Source organism: Hesperophylax consimilis, chromosome 28 (assembly GCF_061612785.1).
Source record: "Hesperophylax consimilis isolate HC1 chromosome 28, BYU_Hcon_1.0, whole genome shotgun sequence".
Lineage (NCBI taxonomy): Eukaryota > Metazoa > Arthropoda > Insecta > Trichoptera > Limnephilidae > Hesperophylax > Hesperophylax consimilis.
Window position 1 is genome coordinate 17,963,743 of NC_142863.1, and position 22,341 is coordinate 17,986,083.

General features: G+C 34.8%; 1 protein-coding gene across 2 annotated transcripts in view; it reads left to right on the forward strand.

Annotated features, from left to right (window-relative positions):
* LOC149410287 (organic cation transporter 1-like) overlaps positions 1-20,182 on the forward strand; it is a 42,634-nt gene extending 22,452 nt beyond the window's left edge. For both annotated transcript variants that reach the window (XM_089648549.1, XM_089648548.1), the window contains 8 exons: positions 5,542-5,645; positions 7,081-7,274; positions 8,980-9,100; positions 9,763-9,898; positions 10,004-10,646; positions 12,751-12,882; positions 14,060-14,241; positions 17,368-20,182. In XM_089648549.1, coding sequence (XP_089504675.1) covers positions 5,542-5,645; positions 7,081-7,274; positions 8,980-9,100; positions 9,763-9,898; positions 10,004-10,646; positions 12,751-12,882; positions 14,060-14,241; positions 17,368-17,562 — 1,707 coding nt within the window. In that variant the 3' untranslated portion in view covers positions 17,563-20,182. The remainder of the gene's footprint in view (positions 1-5,541; positions 5,646-7,080; positions 7,275-8,979; positions 9,101-9,762; positions 9,899-10,003; positions 10,647-12,750; positions 12,883-14,059; positions 14,242-17,367) is intronic.
* Positions 20,183-22,341: the final 2,159 nt, after the last annotated feature.

A 22,341-nucleotide genomic window follows, 5' to 3' on the forward strand; every position in this document is an offset into this window, starting at 1 on the left:
AAAATAGCATTTTATTAAAGAATATTTAAGAACATAAAATAATTTAAATGACTATATAGTCATTTAAGGAAGTATGGAAGAATACAGTAGAATATAAAAATAGTATGAAAGTATAGAACATAAATAACGTTTGTTATAATAGCATAATATTTTTTAGTTGTTGTAAGTAAAGTGTTTACATTTTTAGATACATAATACAATATTATATTGAGGATATCTATAATTGGTTTCTCAGTTAGGTAAATTAAACTGTTGATTGTAGTTTATTAAAGGATTTATATATAAAAGATTTAAACTAAATAAACAAAGTGAAGTGTTTGTTTATTTAGTTTAAATCTTGCAAGCGAAATTTAAATATGGATATGGACGAGGAAAATAAAATACCAATCGAGGCGCAAAAAAAACAACTGGTAAAAATAAAGTAATAGGTAGTTTTTATTTTCAGTAAACATGTAGCTGTTATAGCTTATTACAAGTGTTTTCGTAGCTTTACGTATTTTACTGAACTCCTCAATAACTTAAGTGAAATCAATTTCTTTTGAAACTTTTCTTTCAATTGAAAACATGAAAAAATTAACGAGTCGCTCTTGATTCATTGTAGATCTAAGATAATTTTGGATTAGCTTGAGTTTGGAGAAACTCCTCTCGCGTGATGCAACCGAGATGCAAATGTTCAAGAAGTATTGAAGTATGAGATATGTACAGGGTAACGATTCACTAAAGTCCCATTTTATTATAAATTGGAGGATTTCTTGGGCTGTCCATTTGGCAGCAACGTCCACACTCGTATCGGTCGCTTGTACAGATGTACATGCCTTCGGAACCTTTTTATTTCTTGGAATACCTGTTCCTTATCAAATTCATCGTAAATTTGTATCAGATTGTCCACTGCTACAGCCAGAGCGCCATCTGAAGCTTCCCGCATAAACTTTGTTTTAATAAGTTGGAAAATATGGTTGATTTGCTTCATGGCCGTGTATCGTTGCGACAATTCTTGTATAAATCGGTCAATGCATTCAATCATTGACCGACGTATTTCTTCTTGAATCGATAATGCAGCATCATAAGCTGATTTACCCTGCATCGTTCTTTTTACCTTCCTTCTTCCTCGTCTCTAGATTTTAATGTCCATATCATTGCCAAAAGCTACAGCATTGTCTACGATCGTGGTTAGATCGTTTATTTTATTATATAGATATCAAAATTCCCCCTACATGGTGTCATGGACACTGGATTTTCGAATGGTTTAAGAACTGTTTAAAAAATTCAGTCACTATGGCCAGGCCCGTATTATGCGTAAGACAGTGTAGGCAACTGTCTAGGGCCCCCCCCATCGGGTAGGGGCCCCTAGGGTAAAGGAACCCCGAGACGTGCATTGCCTAAGGGCCCCGACATGTTTAATCGACATGATTGTCCATTAGGCAGTGTAAACCACAGTACTCTAGGGGCTAACCGATGGTAGCATAAGGTAAATGGTGCATGCAAATCGGATGTATAGTTTGTTTAACATGTTGTCCAACCAGATTGAAAATCGTGTTAAAAAAATACAGTGTGTGGCAAGCCTACGCACGACGGAAGTGAAACTTTTAGTATTCTTCTCTCTCTCTTTTCATTTCATTCTCTTTTTTTCTCACTTCTATCTCGTCACTACTCATTTTTGACACTAAAACTCTGTTCCAAATCGAATAAACCACAATCAATTACGTATTTCACTCGTATTACACTCACCGCGCAGTACACGAAGCAAGCAGCTGATGCCTGGCGTGGCGTCGTTGGCTAGAGAGAGAGGAAAAGAGAGAAGATAGAGAGAGAACGTTCGTCAGTGGCTCCCTCACCTCAGTAAGCGACTACGGTGAGAGAGCGACAGTGAACGGTGAGCGGTGGTGGGGGTCCCGTACCCCCACCACCAAATGATCACGGTTTTTCGTGACGGTCATGAGTCGGTTTTACTCCTGTCCTCGAAAATGCATGACGCGCGTAAAGAAGTTTCACTTCAAAAAGTTTCGAGAAAAACGTATTCAATGTTTTGCTGAAGGATAATTCAACATATAAACTGTTTCAAACGGTTTCACATAAAATGATCTATATCAGTCATTTTTTCGAATTTATTTAAAACATTTTGTGAGAGCATTCTTAACAAGTGCATCTTTTAAAAAATTAATTAAAAAAAGTCAATTTATTTTTACAGTGAAAGCCTTGTTTATGATTTGATCAAGGAAACATGGAGGCGTTCGGGGGGCCCCTCCTTAGTCCGCCACTGTTTCCATACATGCTTGGTTTAGTGTCCAGGTTTCCGTGCCTGAGTGGCACCAAGGAGTAATTCCTCCAAGGTCGTTCGGTACCTGTAAAAGTACAGAAAAACTTTACTTCCGAAGGTTATTAATAATTAACAACCTTTAGAAGTAAATAAAATAATACAGGGTTTTCCAATAAGAGGTGTTATTTTGAATAGCCCGCTATTTCGGTAGATGTTACTTTTAAAGCTGTCATTTTTTCACATTTGACAAGTAGAAACTACGCCATTAATAAAAATGGAACGATACACGCGTCAACAACGCATTGAAATTATTAAAATTCACTTGAGTGAATCAAATGCAAATCATCTTGAGTGATGAGGCCCATTTCAACCTCGGTGGCTTCGTCAACAAGCAAAATTGTCGCATCTGGGGCTTGGAAAACCCAAGAGTTATTATTGAAAAGCCTCTCTATCCTCAACGTGTGACTGTTTGGTGCAGTTTATGGTCCGGCGGAGTCATTGGACCTTACTTTTACGAAAATGAGGCTGGAGCAACAGTTACGGTGAATGGATTGCGCTATCGAGAGATGATCAATGATTTTTTATGGCCGGAATTGGATGGTATTGATTTGGACAACGTTTACGTTCAACAAGACTGCGCTACGTGCCACACAAGCAACGAAACCATTGATCTTTACGATTGAATATCAAAATAACACCTCTTATTGGAAAATCCTGTATAATATACCTACCTAATAATATAATTATAAATTAAATAAATCGTGCGTCGCAGCTGTTTGGGTAAGCTTTTCGTCAATGTAAACACCATTGTTCGGTGAACGTGAATATTTTTAACTATCGGTAACTCGTTAAAGTGTCGACCTTTGACCAGTAACCATCCTGACCATTGAAAGCAAATAAGGAAATAAAAATATAAAAAATACATTCCAACATGTGCCGTACAATAATCATAAATTAGTCAACAGAATATCTAGTCATAATAATTATTATTAATAAAACGTTTCATTCGACTCTTTCTAGACTCACTCATTAGATAAACGAATTTATGTTCGTAGAAAGTAAACCATCCACGTGTTCAGGAAGCGCCTGCCCACAAAGTGCGTGGTCTGCCAGATCGGGAGGGGCTGATTTAGGGAGACCCTTTGACCTTTTCAAAGGAAAGATAAAACGGAGGGTGAAGGAAAATTGCAGGAGAGAATACAAAAATAAAACGAAAAAGCAATATATAATAGTAAACAATATACAAGATGTATCGGCACTAACCCGACAAACTTTAACCAGCTATTCCTTAGCACATTTGGAGTAAAAAATGTTATGGGCACTTTGCTGTCCGGTAGCATTTTTTTTTCAATTAAAAACAAAAAAAAAAAAATTTCCACACTACATCACTGTCATTGGCATTGCGTTTCGTGTTCAACAGCTGTTATAAGCAAGTATGTCAAAAAGCGTCTTCGCTCTTTCGCACACACTAAATAATAATAGTTGAAAATGAGACGAATGGTGCCGTGCCATTTCGTTGTGATTGTAAAAGTGCGCCAATATAGGTACACACGTGCATTATTCAAAGGAATTCGAATAAAATATTGCCAGATGGGTTTTCAAACTTTGACAAAGGATACAACAGTGGTGACATGTGGTGAAAATATGAATAGTAAATTTTTTATTAAAAAAAAACGTTACCGGACAGCAAAGTGCACATAAGATTTTTTACTCCAAATATGCTAAGGAATAGCTGGTTAAAGTTTGTCGGGTACGTGCCGATACACCCTATATATTAACCCCACACTCCTGGGACCTGACGAAAATAATTTGTGCCTATGTCATCTTTGGGGATGGCGTGTGTATGATATTTTTAAGGACAGGAAGTTTTGGGAAGGAAAAATGTATAAGGGACGGATATGAATCTAGGGATCAGAGTGTGACCGCTGTGGCGCAAGGTCGAGAAGACCAGGTGGAGAGGTCAAATGGTCTCTCAAAACCAGCCTCTCCCGATCTGGGGGTGGGCAGGCGCATCCTGAACATATCTTACCGGATGAACCCGGGCATCCCTGCTAAATCACCAAACGAAGCGAACCACTTGGGGTTTACTCTGAGGACGTGTGAACGATTCTATAGAGATATCTAATGGTTTTCAAATATTCTGCAACCAGAATGAATAACGTTTTTTTAATGAAAATGAGAAAAGATTATTTATTTAAACTTAGCTGTTTATAAAGTGGTGTTTTAACTCGAACGTTTTACATTTTGCTTGTACGATCCGGGCCCGTTTCAAGATGGTGGCCGATTTAATGGTTCCGTAAAAATATTTTTTTCAAATGTGAAGTCGTCGTGTTTATTTGGACTTTCTTATTCGCATTTATTCAATATTATTTATCTGAAGAATTTTCATTGAGATAGTGACATTTCTTTGGTCAAATTGTGTGATTATTCAATACACGGTTTTTAATTAAGTAGGTAGGTATTTAAGTACGTACTTGATTTATGAGGTAACTTTCGTTTTGATTTACTAAATAACAGAAAATTCGAAATATACTTTTTTGATTCCCGAGGTCTAGTTGCTCATAGTAGAACTAATAGTAGTTACATAATAAAAACCAGGTCCTCAACAAATAAAACACTGAACATTCCGATAACACACACCAGACACGGACAAAGACACTTTCAATACTACGCAACCAAACTTTTTAACAGTATGCCCATTACTTTGAAACAATTATTGACTACAAACACATCTACAAACTTGGATAAAAATCAAGATATTCACTTTATTCAAAAGAATATAATTCCAAAACAAACATAACCAAAATATAACAAGTAAAATTAAATACTATAGACGTTCTTCAAGAATTATCCAAAAATACATACACTCACATATAAATGTATGTTTTCATGCTTCAATATATGTCTGTGAAAAAAAAAATAATAACTTTCTACCACAACACATAAATACCTGTCACCCTTAATCACAAACACGTTAACACCTCAGCACAGGTTCTCCTAGTGAGGTGTTCACATAACATACAATATCACCCGCACACAGTTTTACCTATATCAACCTATGTTCTTTATTTTTATACCTTTTTTTCTGTACTTTTTTCTCTGTACTACAATATAAATCACTGTAAACATTTGTAAAATGTGTATTCAAGAATAGACATAAATAAATACTGAAATATCCCTGATTTGTTGAATAGCATTTCTCCCCTCTGTTACTTAAGCCGTTGAATGCCCTTGATTATTTATCGTTTACTCAATCTCACTTTTCGATTCTGATGGGCTTCCAGCTGGACCTGGTGTGCGACAGTAACTGGTTACCCCAGACCAGCACTGCTCTCTTCTACGTGGGATCGCTGTTCGGTAACGTCATCTTTGGCTGGGTGGCTGACAGGTATATCAAATGTTATTTATGTATTATTTTATTTAATTGATTTTTATATACTTCCGATTAAGAGGAAGCTACAAACCAAAAATTGTGTGTATTCTTGGTATACCTTATATCGTAGGTAATATACATTAAAATCGCTTGACAAACGGAGTCTAGAAAAGTTCGATTTCAAGCAAAAAACTGGTTTTTATTTATTTCGTAAATAATTTTATAAGAAAGCAAAAAAGTTAATCAAGTGAAACTGTATATGAGTACTGTATGTTTGAAAAGTTGTTACCTTTATGCGTTCATATTTTTCTATTGAAAAAATATTTTTTTTGGTAGTTTGCATTTATATTTTTTTATGAGTAATTTATTTTTTTATTTGTATTCTACTCAAGCGAAGCGATAGGAAAACCTTCAATTTATCTAAAGAATATTTTTTGGTATTCATAATGTACGCCTATTCGTTATAAAGATTAATCAAAATATTGTCCAATTCCAGAGGAAAGATAACGAATGGGGTAGCCCAGGCTAACCCTAACCGCTAAATATAGGTATGCTTAGCATGAATTGTCCTTGTTTTTTTTTATATGTTACATGAAAGCTAAATCCGAGAGTATATTTTTTATGTGAACACCATTCAAGATTCCTAGCTACCCGAAGTCCCACTGGACTCTAATATTCCCAATAGGGGTACTTATTGACTGAGTGTCTGTAAATTTTTTTGTAAATTCCGTTTCCTTTTTAATGGTTCAGTGAATTCTTCGTCATAATGTGAAATAACGTTTATTTGGACATTCTTAATAGCATTTCTAATATTATGGTACCTAACTGCATGAAGAATGATTGAAAAAAGAATTTGTTTTGGGATAGTGACGTTTGGACAATTGTAGAAATTGATAAGATGAAGAAAGTTTGAAAATAGAATTGTCGTTGGGATACTGACTTTTGGACATTGTAGAAATTGATAATATGAAGAAAGTTTGAAATAAGGATTGTCTTTGGGATAGTGACGTATGGACAATTGTAGAAATTGATAAGATGAAGAAAGTTTGAAAAAAGACTTGTCTTTGGGATAGTGACATTTGGATATTGTAGAAATTGATAATATAAAGAAAGTTTGAAATAAGGATTGTCTTTGGGGTAGTGACGTTTGAAAAGTTGGAGAAATTGATAATATGAAGAAAGTTTGAAATAAGGATTGTCTTTGGGATAGTGACGTATGGACAATTGTAGAAATTGATAAGATGAAGAAAGTTTCAAAAAAGAATTATCTTTGGGACAGCTGGGAGCACTGGAAATGTTAGATTTGACACAGGGTGGAGGTGTGCCCCCCCAATGATTTCGACCACGAAATGTTTCTTCCGACTCGCTTTGAGGCTATACCTAAAATAAACCAACAAAAATATTCGTCATTTTTTTACAAATTTAATTTACTGTTTTTTTTCGTTTTTAGATGGGGTCGAAGAAGAGCTATGCTGTTGATGATATTCTTGGAGGTGTTTGTCTCAATAGCCACCTGTTTCTCAACAGACTACAAGACATATATGATCTTCAGGGCGTTGGGAGGATTTTTCTTCCCGGCCTTGTACCAAATTCCTTTCATCTTGGGGATTGAGATGATGGGACCGAGTCACAGGACATTTGCAGGTACAGCCCACAAAACCACTTACCATTTTTAAATAAAAAAGGAATGCTGGGAAACTCTTTTCGAAAATGACAAACTTGGGTTAGGAGTCAAAATTACTGTTACAATTTTCACACTTATAATGGTAACATCAATCAATGCAAATTTTTTCGGAAAAAAGGAAGAGGAAATAGAAACGCCGTTATACAGGATTTTCCAATAAAAGGTGTTATTTTGATATTCAATCGTAAAAGATCAATGGTTTCGTTGCTTGTGTGGCACGTAGCGCAGTCTTGTTGAAAGTAAACGTTGTCCAGGTCAATACCATCCAATTCCGGCCATAAAAAATCATTAATCATCTCTCGATAGCGCAATCCATTCTGTTGTTCCAACTGTTGCTCCAGCCTCATTTTCGAAAAAGTAAGGTCCAATGACTCCGCCGGACCATAAACCGCACCAAACAGTCACACGTTGAAGATAGAGAGACTTTTAAATAATAACTCTTGGGTTTTCCGAGCCCCAGATGCGACAATTTTGCTTGTCGACGAAGCCACGAGGTGGAAATGGGCCTCATCACTCATGATGATTTGCATTTGATTCACTCAAGTGAATTTTAATGATTTCAATGCGTTGTTGAAGCGTGTATCGTTCCATTTTTATTAATGGCGTAGTTTCTACTTATCAAATGTCAAAAAATGATAGCTTAAAAAGTAACATCTACTGAAATAGCGGGCTATTCAAAATAACACCTCTTATTGGAAAATCCTGTATATGGACTTACGATCTAGAGAAAACCACGAGAGTGCTCAAAACGCCGAATTTACATTACGAAACTAATTTTATTTATTTATTTAATTTATTAACGTCCTTTTTAGGGGCTTTTACACATAAATAGTTAACATCTCAGTAACAATCTTTTGTATTTGTTAAGTGATGTCACTGACTCGGTATAATTATTTTCCTTCATAAGTATTCTGGGCAACGAAGCATACATACAAGTATATCGTTGCATTCATTCATGTTGGAATTAATTTCGCGACACTAAACAATTGGAAAATTGAATAAAATTTTGTGTCGTAAAATCTTCAGTAAACCATTGCACCATCAGCTTTTTTTTTTTTTGCAAAGTTTTTTTTGTAAAACTTATCAAACGCGTTTTCGCGACAATAAATCTTGACCTGTCAGTGGATGAGTTGGCAACGCGTCTGAGTCTAATGAGTTCAATTCCCGGCTGACCAAGTCCTCCAACACGGCACAAGCAAGATTTTACGCTTACAGTGGTGGTAGTAGTAGATTTGTCTAGTAGATTTGTCCGGATGTTTGTCTTTCTTTTTAAATTAATCAATAGTTTCATCACTTTTTATACGATGAAATTAGTTGCATGAAACTAATGGTGATAAAAAATTGCACGGGACGCGAAATAATTTGGTTTCACGAAACTAGTGAGTGCATGATGAAACTATATTACACGTGAAACTAACACTGACACTAATGTTAAGAAACAAATGTTGCGCAAATAGTTTCTTAACGTAAATTTGGCTTAGTCAGCAAAATTAGAGACATTTGTGGATAACCGATGTCCAATATTACAAATTTGGCTTATTTTAAGAGGCAGAAGAACATTATTTCTGAAATACTCGCAACGCTGGAATGATATTTATATTTTGTGGTCCAGTAGTTACTCCAATCTTTTCAGTTTGCGTTTATAACGTTATTTTTTTCTTTTAGGAATGCTAATCTGCATGTACTTCGCTTGCAGCATGTCAATTTTGGCTCTGCTGGCATACCTGATAAGAGACTGGTTCCGACTGTCCATTGCTACTAGTGTTCCGTTTTTGTTGCTTTTTGGGTAAGAAATTGTGGACATAAAATCCAGTTATAAATATCATCATCCATCATCATAACGGCGCCAAGAGTAGGATATTGCCTTCAATAAAATGTTCAGTAAAATTTAAAATATTCAATACCGGCTATACGTTTACATTACTGAGGCTTCATACCCTGCTCCAATCTTCTTCCAAACAGTCCATCAAACTTTTCCTTCTAGGGTACTTCCACGGGGGCATTCATTTAATCATGATTCAGTAAGATTGTAGCTTAGTTCTATTACCTGTGGTGCTATAGATTTATTGGGTCTTCAACATATTTATCATAGGGAATTGCCTAAAATAAACAATTGCCTCTCAATTGCCAATTATATTTGGTTACATTTTTGTAGGATAATAACAGAGGTTGACTTTGGCAATACTGAGTGATCAATCAATTGTAGACAAGTAGGTAGTTTGCCCTACTATAGGTACTACAATAGCAATTCTTAACTAGTAAATACGTTTTGCAAGCGTTGTATTCGGTGTAATAAATATATAATTATTATATAGAAGTAATCATTGGAGTTACTTGATAATACATTCAATAGTGGAATAAAGTTTAAATATAACTTAACAGTGGCGCAGCCGGTAGGATTAAATTAATTAATAAATTCCCCAAATTAATTATTTAATTTTACCACAGATACTACTGGATCATTCCCGAGTCTCCGAGATGGCTTTTGAGCAGAGGCCGACTAGACGAAGCAGAGGAAATTCTCCAGACGATGGCTTATTACAATGGAACTAAAATACCCAAGAGGTTACTCCACAAATTACATGTAATTCAAATAAATAAATCATACTCCAATAAAATATCTAATAACTTTACACAATTCAAAAAAAAAAAAAAATTAACATTCTTATATTTTTTTTTTATTTTTTAGGAAGAATCCATCCATTCATCATCTCAACTCATTCCGCTGAACACAATTAATAAGCGACAGCTTAAAAACATCAACGGTTCAGTCATAAATAAAAATCCTCCAGACGTTGAACATCATCAGAATTACGAGGAAATCTACCGGAGAAAGAGCAATTCTGAACACCGCGAAAACAGCAACATAATACATTTAAGAAAGAGCACGGAAGAAGATCTAGAACTTAAATTGGTTGATGGACGTTCTTGGTTTGCCAAAAGACCTTCCACATATCCGTTAACCAATTCTTTGTTGAAGAAGATGAATACTGTTGCAGCTGACAAAGAAGAAGAAATAAATGCTAATGGTGAAAATCAGGGATCCGATGGTACAGAAGAACATGTCAGATTAAAAGACAGACAGAACTCAGACACAAACAATGAATGCGAAGAAGATTTAACTAGGATGATGCCAGTTAGTCCACAAACTGAAACCATTCCTATTGTTCCAAAACAAGAAGCAACAATGTTTGATATCTTTCGGTATCCAAACATCAGGAAGAAATTTTTTCTGTTAACGTTCGATTGGATAGCAAATGCAGTGGTGTACAATGGCCTCAGTTACAATGCTACAAGTTTGGGAGTTAATGATTTCTTGGCTTTTTTTATTGGTAAGTTATAAACAAAATTTTCATTTTATTTCAATTTTCTATAACTATATATTGATTCACTGAGTGTACGGAGGCATCATAAGGATGCACTTTTCCTGTATAAAGTAGTTAACAATAATATTCAATGCCCAGAGTTGCTAAACAAGATTCAATTCAATGTACCTGCGCGTTCAACACGCTCTTGTGTCCTGTTCAGGGTTGATCAAAGCAATACGAACTCTAAGCAGAATTCTTGCCTGAACAGACTATGCAATAATTACAATAGTGTATTATCCAAGGTTGATATTTTCAGTTGCGAACTTACCAAATACAAGAGGTCCATAAAATAATATTTCGCTGATGGTTTGTGAATAATGTTTATGTCTCTATTGTTTATATCTCTATTATGATTTGATTTATATCTACAACCTTACTTCTGCATGGCTATAAATGTATTGTTTTGTAAATTTGTTGTTTTGTATAAATTTTTTAATTCATATTCCTTTCTCACAAATTTAAATAACTTTTTCCATATTATGTTGTCTCAGTAGAGGTAAAGGTTGTTTTCTACGTTAAATCATAAAAAATATTTCACGACCTACTGAATACCTAATTTCAGGTCGTAATCAATAGGTGAACGAGCCCTGGATAAGTTCATATAAAAATATTACGTAGAGGCTTACCAAATGGGTTTGTCCCAAATCAATACAATATAATATTTACATTACATTTCCTCATACTATACACGTTTAGCTATTATGCTAATTTATCCATCATATATCAATTTCATTAGCAATGTGTACAAGTCCCGATAGCAACCAATTAAAACTAATGATGTTTGCTAATTGACATGCCCAATTAAAACTAATTACCCTTCAATATTCATTCATAAACTTGAAGAGACAACTTCTCATTTGTTTGTTCTGCAAATAATTGGTTGGCACATTTAATTTCATTTCCCTCATTACTAGCGGTGAGATTCTTATAAAAATATTGCGAAATGTTCTATTTAAATTAAGATACGAGCAGCTATAAGTAGGTACTTGAAAATGGCGCGTAATTATTTGGAAAAAAAGTGTTATTTTTCAGCAAAAGCTGCAGTATTTTGCAATCAATATAATAAAGAAATTCATTTGGCTTCATAAAATATAACATATAATGACAAAACGCGAAAATACTAGAATTTTTATGAAAACGTGTTCGCATATCGTGATAATACATTCGTATTTTACTAAAAGTTTATGATTTCATTCGTTAAGCCTGTGATCCCGTTTTTAACCGGATTACGTACAATTTGAAGACATTCTTAATTAATTAACATTACTTATTTTTCTCCGTGCAATATTGTAGCGAAGTGTATGAGTCCAGTGTGTTGGTTTTTCCTTTTATTTTTTCTCCTTTATTTTTTCCCAATAGTTCTCAAGGCGATGCCATACGTAGTAATGCAAAATCATGTGTTTTTTATTTGAAAATTTGGTCGCCTAGAAATGTTTCAGATGCTTTAATTAAATACTGCGAGTAGAATACATCTTGGCCTTTGAAATAATCGAGTATTTTTTAGACAAGTCTTTTTATAAGCCCAGAAAAAAATAGTGTAAAGGCTTATGAAAACTGCTTTAAAGTTCAAAATCTCCTACTTACGAACCCATTTTTGGTTATGATTTTATTGTATAATGTCAAAAAAATAATTGTATAATGTGGTGACAGAAAAAAAAATATTTATGCCAGAACGTCCACAAAATAAAATAAAAGACACTTTTTGGCCATGTTTTTTTCTTTCATAAATCAAAACAGGCGGATGGTGTTAAGCGGGAATTTAAACCTTATCGCCATCTACGTAAGGGTTGTTATTGATAGCGGCTCAATGTAAAATATTACACGACGTAGTGCATCGCCTTAAATAAATACAATAAGAAGAAGGTATACAAATAATGTATGTTACAAAGAATTTATGTTAATATAAATCATTCAGACATAATTTTAATTCTTTTACATAGTATGATATTTTATTAGCCATTTGTATTTGTTTTGGTAGAAGATTAAATGTACACGAACCAATAAAACTGTGTTTGTGTTAATTTGGTATTGATTTGCTTAAATTTTATAATTGAATTTTTGATTTCAGCTGCTGCCATAGAGATACCGTCCGCATTGTTGTCCTGGTGGTGCATGAACCGCTGGGGCAGGAGGCTGATCATCTGCATAGCCCTGGCCACTGGAGGACTTGGCTGCCTGTCTTGCATGTTCGTCCCTGAAGGTATGCGAATGCAACAAACAATGCATACGTTTACAAAAAAAAACACGTGAAATATGGCCCTAAGTAATAATAACAGTAGCAAAAACAAGACAGTGATTACTGACACTTTGAAAATTAAATTTTTGAAAATTTGTTTGGATTGGATGGAAAACCCAATCCGACACATAACCATTGAGTTATGTATAAATAGAATAGAATATACATTCCTTGCAATATCAGTGTGAAATATTGTGTATGTGCGGGAAGTGGGAAGGGGGTGTGGCGGCTGCAGATGTCGCCCGAAAACTTGCGGCTGCGAACATACTCAACGAACGAGTCGAAGGCAGTCGAAGGTGACCGACTCCGCCGGGCAAATGCTCCCCAAGTTTATGTCAATTTAAACGCCATTGCTTTCCCTGTATTTTCCAGTACGACTTGTTCAATATTTCAGCGTGCGGTATTTTGAAGTTATCGTCGGAGACCTGCACCTTCTTGTGATATCTCACAGTGGACAATGAATCCCATACTTCGAACGCCAAAGCTGTCTCTATCTATAATATACCTCAACGGTTATAACATTCCCGAGTATAAATATGTACTGAAATACTGGCCCTTAATTTACTGTGCTCTTGCGAAAAGCGATTACCAAACAACTTGCCCTATCATGACAGTATCAACATATTGTCTACAAGAAGTACCTTGAATGTATGATATAAGTATTCATTTTATTCAAACTATTAAAATTCTAAAAATATGATAAAAGTGTGACATTAAAAATCAGTGACATTAAATTTAAAAGTAGGGCAGGATATTTGCGGTTTTCGACCATTTCGAGCATTTAAACACCACTATCTCCAAAAATAAACTCTGATAAATACAATCTCAATATAATGATTTTTCATTAAAACCCTTGACCTATAAAAATATGTTTTGCTATTTCTTGTATAGGTTTTATCTTGAATAAGGAATGTTTCATATTAAATTTGTTATCGACTATAAGAAGTGGTTGTTTCAGAGAATTTGAACAATTCATCAAATATCACAGTAATTATCAAGGACTGTGAAAGTTTAGCAAGTTCTCTGAAAGTCCATCTTTTGAAATTAACTTTGGAATTTGATTAATTATTCAAATTCTCTGAAACAACCCGTCCTTAATATTAAAGTAGTAAAGCTAGAAACCAATTAATGTGTTTTCCAGAGCGTGTTTGGATAACCGTGGTTCTAGCCATGATAGGCAAGTTCGGCGTGGCAGCATCCTTCTCCGTGTTCTACGTGTTTGTGGGCGAACTGTTCCCCACTGTGCTGAGGTCCCAAGCAATGGGACTGTCTTCCCTGTTGGTCAGCGTGGGGCTGCTGTCCTTTCCTTACATCCTTCAACTGGTAATTATGTATTACGTAAATGTTTCATTCACTAACTACGCTATTCCCTCAACTTTGGCAATATTGCCGCCAGCCTCGATAGTACAGGGTTTTCCAATAAGAGGTGTTATTTTATTACCCGCTATTTCGGTAGATGTTACTTTTGAAGCTGTCATTTTTTAACATTTGACAGGTAGAAACTACGCCATTAATAAAAATGGAACAATACACGCTTCAAAAACGCATTGAAATTATTAAAATTCACTTGAGTGAATCAAATGAAAATCATCTTGAGTGATGAGGCCAATTTCCACCTCGGTGGCTTCGTCAACTAGCAAAATTGTCGCATCTGGCTGGGGCTCGGAAAACCCAAGAGTTATTGTTGAAAAGCCTCTCTATCCTCAACGTGTGATTTTTTGGTGCGGTTTATGGTCCGGCAGAGTCATTGGACCTTAATTTTTCGAAAATGAGGCTGAAGCAACAGTTACGGTGAATGAATCGCTATCGAGAGATGATTAATGATTTTTTATGGCCAGAATTGGATGGTACTGATCTGGACAATGTTTACTTTCAACAAGACGGCGTTTCGTGCCACACAACCAATGAAACCATTGATCTTTTACGATTGAATATCAAAATAACACCTCTAATTGGAAAACCCTGTAGTTTTTTGTGAATAGTGGGAAAAGCACCATGCTACGCGGAATTTCCAGAGCTGTCGGTTGACGGACGTGAGGCTAGCTGCTAGTATCACCAAAGTTGAGGGCATAATGTCGCTAGTGAATGAAACCATTATTTACATATCCACTCGTAAAATACTTATCATTTAGCCCGGTATATCAGTTGTTTTTTTGCTCGACTTAGTTGGAATGTCAACCTTAGCGTTGCTTGGAACATATTCCATACATGATTCGTAAGCATAGATATCACCAATATTACACGTGTCTATGGATTATTTTACGTTTTTTTAGCCCCCAGCAATTCAAATTTCTACTGATTTATAACAAGTTTCTCTTTAAGTTTTTAAGTTATAAAAAATATATATATGCTATGTTATTTTGTTATGCCGAAACGTCAATTATTTGAAAATCCCTCGACAGAAAAAATCGCAAAATAAGCCTCGAAAATTATTAAAAACACGTTTTGTTCTCTTATTTAATATGTTATAGGCATAAAAAAATTCACAGTGTATCTTTAAATGCAACTAAAGCATTTGTCGTGAGATTTTGCTCTATTTCAAACGAGTCGTGTTTTATTAAATATTTTCACCATTTTCGCTTGGTTGTTATCCTTTTTTAATATAAGCGAGCTCTAACATTCGTATTTAAATATATATTTTCTTTAAAACCATCTGTGAACGCTTAATACGGGGCCTTAAGGTTGAGGCCAAACGAGCGTAGTTAGTTGTGGTTAGCCGGGTACACTTCAGCTAGTCAATTAATACCTTCGACATTTCTCATAGCTCGATGAAAGTCTGCCCATATTGATAAAATGAGAGATTGAAGTAGGAATGCAACTATTTACGTAAATGTCATGTTTGACACGTAACGGTTGGCGGCGCACAGTGGGCTGAAAATCGCCTTTCATGGACATAGAGACTTGAATTTTCAAGGGTATTTTTTTTGCTAGAAATGGATTCTGCTGATCATTACTATGCTATAAAATTTCGTATGAAGCAATTGCGTGTTCAAAGGAAGGAGTTATCTTTTTTTAAGAAAATATTGTATGGCACTGACCTTAAAAATGAGGCTATCTCTGGAAACTTAAAGTTGGCCATTATATCCTTACACACAGATATACTACAATTTATTTGTATTTTTTTGACATACTTCGTATTGTGACGCAACTTGCGCTTTTTTTTTAAATCCTCAAAGTTGAAAAAAACTTTTTTATGTTGATGATTCATTTTAATGCTTAAATGCACTTAACATATGAGTATGGTTTGTCTAGTTTTAGATTTTCAGCCCACTGTGCGGGATCTACAAAAGGAACTATTCTGCGGCTTAGAGCGGCTAATTTAGCCCGCTTAAATTTGAGCGAGGAATATTGTACATAGCGAGGATACGGGCTGACTGATATACCGGCCTTTGTCCCTTCCTTACATCCTATCTAGAAATAACGGTTTCGTGTTAACTCAACAAAGTGACTATTCAACATACTTTTAAAAAGTGATATAAAGTCATTAAAAACGATGAATTTTTTTTTGACCTTACCTAACCTAACCGACTTAACCCAGTTAATAAAGTTTTTGTTTCATCATTTTCCATGACTTTATATAACTTTTTAAAGATGTGATGAATTTTCATTTTGATGATTTATCCGGTCACCAGAAATAGAGACAAATAGCAATGTGATACAATTAACCATACGATTTGCACTCGTCAAATTAATTTAAAAATCGATAAGTAGTTACATAATTGCCTAGTGAATCAATTGGTTTGCCAGATTAAATGGTTTTATTATTACTACGACTTCTGTTTAGTGTTTACTCACCATAATTTATCTACTTCAGACACTTGACATAAATTAGTAGCTATCTCTTGTTATTTCTGATAATCACTAATTACTTATTATTTTTTAATGATAAACTAATGTTTATAAGACAAGGTTTTTATGCCTAGCACAAAGGATAATAAATTATTATAAGCAATAATTAGTCGCCTGTAATTTCAATTCAAATTCAAAATATCTCCCGAGTAAAAATAAATTCCGTCGACGGGAATTGAAAAATAAAGTTGGTTGTTTACAGGTAGAAAAAAATATAATAAGCAGTAATTGTTGATTGAAGTACTAGTACAAATTGAATTATTTGGCGTGTTGAAAATAAGTCGACGTGGCTCAGTGGTCCAGAGCGTCTGACCGGACATCAGAAGGCGCGGGTTCAATTGCCGTCGGCGGCATTTATTTTTACTTGGGAGATTCAATTGGTATTGATATTTCAGGCGATTAATTATTGCTTATAATAATTTATGATATAATAAAAATATAATTTTTGTGAAATGTAATTGGATTCATAGGCGGCTCGTGACTAAAATTGCCAGATGTAAATTTCACTTTTAAAATGTAACTAGCATCAAAATTTTATTCTAATTTGACTGCTTCATTATTATCTTTGAGTTTTTCTAATAGTTTGATTTTATTTTCCAGTCCCATTATTCGAGGGTCCTACCTCTGATCATACTCGGGGTTCTGTCTCTGTCAGGATCTGTGGTATCTCTATTCCTGCCGGAGACCCTCAACACTCCGATGCCGCAGACCCTCGAAGATGGAGAAAACTTCGGCAAGGACTTTAAGATCTTCAGCATCCCAAAAAGAAATAAAAATAGTGAACTTGATCCATAGACGCCAAGTGAAATAGTTTAAGTAAAGTGACAAGACATTGCCATCTCAGTAGACACATATAGCTGATGAATGAAGTAGAAGTACAAAATTGCTGAAGGCTAGAATTGTTGCTTCAATGCTCTGATGAACCAGAGTCCTCCGCCTCTCCTGCCTTGCACTTTGACAGTGACCAAGAGGTTCTCAAGGTTCTAGTTCTCAGTCTGCATGATGGCCTATTTTGGGTGACTCAATCTTGCAGACTGGCTAGATTAATGTGTCTTGTTGTCTAGCTATAGGCTATTAAAGGGTATGTGAAAATATTGAAGGAACCCTCATTATTATCATCAGGTACAAATTTTCCGCCTTGATAGAAGACAGTTAAAATACGTATTTTGGAACCAGGAGACTTCATAAAATACCCCATTTGAAAGGGGCTGGACTTTTGTCTTTTTTCCGAATTTGAATCTTTCAGATTTGATTACAGGAGCTTAGCAGATAGTCTCAATAATAATTATACCAATACTTACTAATGTACTACAACGCTGGCCGTTGCATGACAAACAAACAGTGGTAATAATAGTTATTGATATAATTTAGAAAATAATCTTAATTTTAATCGACGTATAGATAATAATATTAAATATATGTATTCGTCGATAAGAATTGAACGGGTGCAATCTAAAGTACAAATAAAAAGAGGTGTGTCGAAATTTGTAAATCAGATAAGTTGATTTCCTTTAGATAAATCAATCAACGTATTTACAATAAAGGTTGATCGATATTTAGGTAACATGCAATTTATAAATTGATAAAGAGTTGGAATTTAATCATTGTTAGATCTTTTCGATAAAAGGTCGTTCGATTTTGCAAATCAGCAATATTTGGAGAATCATTACCAGTGGTTCCTAATTAGTGGTACTCATACAGCCAGGGGTAATTGAGGTTGCTTTGCAAACATTGAAATCAGCGAAACGGTTCAACGATAACTTAACACACTGACAATTCAACACATCTTTAAAAATGGATATAGAGTCAATAAAAGCAAAGAAAAAATAACCTACAAACCTAACCGACGTAACCTAGTTTTTGTTTCATCACTTTTAATGACTTTATATCACTTTCTAAAGGTGGTTGTATTGTCATTTTGGTGAGTTATTCACCCGCCGAAGCATATAATAAAAAAGCGGATTTTAACTATATTAGAATAACATTGTTATGCCATTTATAAGGATTAAAATTATAAAATTAATAAATGTCGGTAAAATTTTTATTTTTATTTATTTATCATTTTGACTACAGGGTACTCAAGTTTGGGCTCTTTCTCACAAGAAAAACTAATGTTGTATTTTCACAAACTAAGAATAAAAACGTGTGGGAGATTTAAGGTTTATTTTTCTGATTATCATTATCGTACTAAAAATATGTAATTCTAATATTTTATTTCAAAATTAGTCAATTAAAACCGCACATTTCGAAACGGTTCCAACTGGCTACAATGTCATTACGACATGGAAAACGCAAATGTCTGGTAAGACCCGGTACACCGGTATCGCCCGGTGTGACATCAACGCCGCCGATTTCACGAATAAAAACGAACATATCGTTTTGGCGGCAAATCGAAAATAGCACATTCTAAATCGTTATAGAAAATTTATTTGTCAACTACAAATAAAATAAAAATACCATCATTATCGTAATTTTTTTTTCATCATAAAATCATTTTTTTTTTACTATAAAACACAGTTAAAATACCCTATTGAGAAATTGGTTATTGGTTCTAGAGTGTTCTAGAGAAAAAAATAAAAATTCTATCTGAAACGTTGCTTACGCGTCCTCAAATATTGAAATGTAACATTATTTGTTGAACATATTAGATTGTACATACAAAACTTACTTAGTATTTATTTTTAGGATATTTTTATAGGCAATATGGTAGATCCGTTATTACCTCTTCCCCACTCTCATTAACGATGCATATATAAGAAACGCAACCAGATTGACCAGAACACATACGCTGTGCTTGCATACAGCATGTTTCCAACTTCATAAAAGAAAATCCAGTGATTTTGAAAAATTGTTAATTTTAATCGTGTATAATAATAAACGCACACCTGGAAACATTTCAAATAAATGTAAAAAATAGTTTTTTATAAGTGAATTTTGCCAATGACATGTGTATACATATGCACCAATACACATATTTCTAATGTCGTGTTGTTTGGATCAACTCTAATTTCGCGACTTATGCATAGCAAAAAGATAAGTTACAAGGGAGTTCTCAGTGGCAGGATCGTATTATATATGTTAGTGAAAATCATTTATATTGTGGCATGTCAACATTGAGTTGAATAATATAAAATTAATACACAAATACATGGTTTAGTCACTGAAATTTATAGTACAATTAAAGCAAGCCTGCTCAAAAACCAATATATTTAAAGAATATTCCATAAAATTAATATTATTAAAAGCCTCTTGTTTCTCCTAGTTGTTAAAAAAATTAATATAGATATTATTAAATCAGTCTAAAATATACATAACTAGTCTAGTTACAGGAAAATGGATACGAAATTGAATTGTACAAATTATATCTTAGCTAAAAAAATCATAATAAAGACTCAATTAAATATAAAGTATTAAAGAAAATGTTAATTTTTTTATTCTCGCCTTTTCAGCGAATTCGACCACTGTGCGACTATAGCACCAGGAAGGTTAATTAGAGTCACAATCTCATGAAGTGTAATCTATACATAAAACTGATTACGCCAATTTACATGATTTTACAAGACCTATCGACACTCAGGCCCCAAAAGTATTTTTTCAATTAATAATAATTTGGCAGGTGACATAACAAGAAGAATACCAAGCAAAGTTATGGAAAGCAAGTCAGCAAGATTGGGCGAGGAGAGGCTGGACCTACAATGAACAAGGGTCACTAATGTAGCCTAGGATAGGGACGCCTGGAGGCGCCTTGAATACAATGGGTCCCGGAATCTTGAAATTTGAACAAAATGTATTTTGTTTACAGGTATAATATAGAATACGCCTAGTGACATCTATGAACCAGTTAAAACACGTTTCTGTTCAGGCAATGTTAGGTCTTCAAACCACATAGGAATTATTTGAAAAAGACAGCGATGTGGTTTAAAACTTTGCTAAATGTCCTCCAGAGAATTAATTGATGTAATATATAACTTGTAGATGGCGTTAGTTCAACTCTCTAAACGGTAGATAATAAATCGTAACATTATTGTAGTGTGAAGGGTGAGCAAGCCAGAAGTCATGGATTCAAATCACAGTTTTAAAATGTATGTTATTTATTTATGTTATTTCATAAAATACTCATTAAAAAAATATTACGGGTTTTCCAATAAGAGGTGTTATTTTGATATTCAATCGTAAAAGATCAATGGTTTCGTTGCTAGTATGGCACGTAGCGCCGTCTTGTTGTAAGTAAACGTTGTCCAGATCAATACCATCCAATTCCGGTCATGAAAAATCTTTAATCATCTCTCGATAGCGCATTCCATTCACCGTAACTGTTGCTCCAGCCTCATTTTTGAAAAAGTAAGGTCCAATAACTCCGCCGGACCATAAACCGCACCAAACAATCACACGTTGAGGATAGAGAGGCTTTTCAACAATAACTCTTGGGTTTTCCGAACCCCAGATGCGACAATTGTGCTTGTTGACAAAGCCACCGAGGTGGAAATGGGCCTCATCACTCAAGATGATATGCATTTGATTCACTCAAGTGAATTTTAATAATTTCAATGCGTTGTTGAAGCGTGTATCGTTCCATTTTTATCAATGGCGTAGTTTCTACTTGTCAAATGTCAAAAAATAGCAGCTTCAAAAGTAACATCTACCGAAATAGCTGGCTATTCAAAATAACACCTCTTATTAGAAAACCCTGTTTATATGGCATATTTGCGGCACGTTCCAGAGTGGGTGGAGTTCTCAGTATCACTCTGATGTAAGACCACCATTCAGAATTAAAACGTTGCTTGAAATGGCTTTGGCCGTGTTTGGTGACCAGATCTGAATAGCCAGATATTTCCCCACCTTCGTCTTTCCAGTCCCCACTACCTTCAGCCTCACAAAATACCCCAATTGGAGATGCCATAGTCTCACTGGTTCCAGACGATTGGGAGAAGTAGGGACTAGTGCAGTTTCACATTAAAAAAGTGGTGCCGGAAACTAGTTGTACAATTCGTGGTATAACTTAGTAATTCGAGTCACAAATTGGAAAACGGCTGGCCGCATACATACGTTTTCCGTATTCGATTTCCGAATTCGTTTTCCGTATTCGGACATCCGAATGCACGGAATCAGTAGAAAATACATTAACTGCCGCACACGTTCGTTTTAGTTCCGAACGGAACAAATTCCTTACGCACGTTCCGAATGCAAACCGGCGCGTTCGGAGAAACCGAATGGAAAAAACCTAATGACGTCATGTGGAACGCAGCTCTTGCATACATTTTGTTTGTGCCGACGCAAACGTTCGGAAATTTCCGTTCCGTAATTCAGTGTTGCCAACGGATCTTGACCTAATATCGCCGTTTCTCATACATAAGGTAGCGTAAAGGTAGCCGAATTTGCTGTTAGGTGGGACATGTTTAAAATTGATGTTTTTACGTGAAAATAAAAATTTCGTGGGGGGGGGGGGGGAATTTTAGAGAATTTCAAAAAAATATAAAATTTGTCCCCAGAAAAATAAATTTCATGGGGGGGTGGCTAGAGAATTTCGGGACATGTTTAAAATTGATGTTTTTGAAGTAGCTTAATTTGCGACCA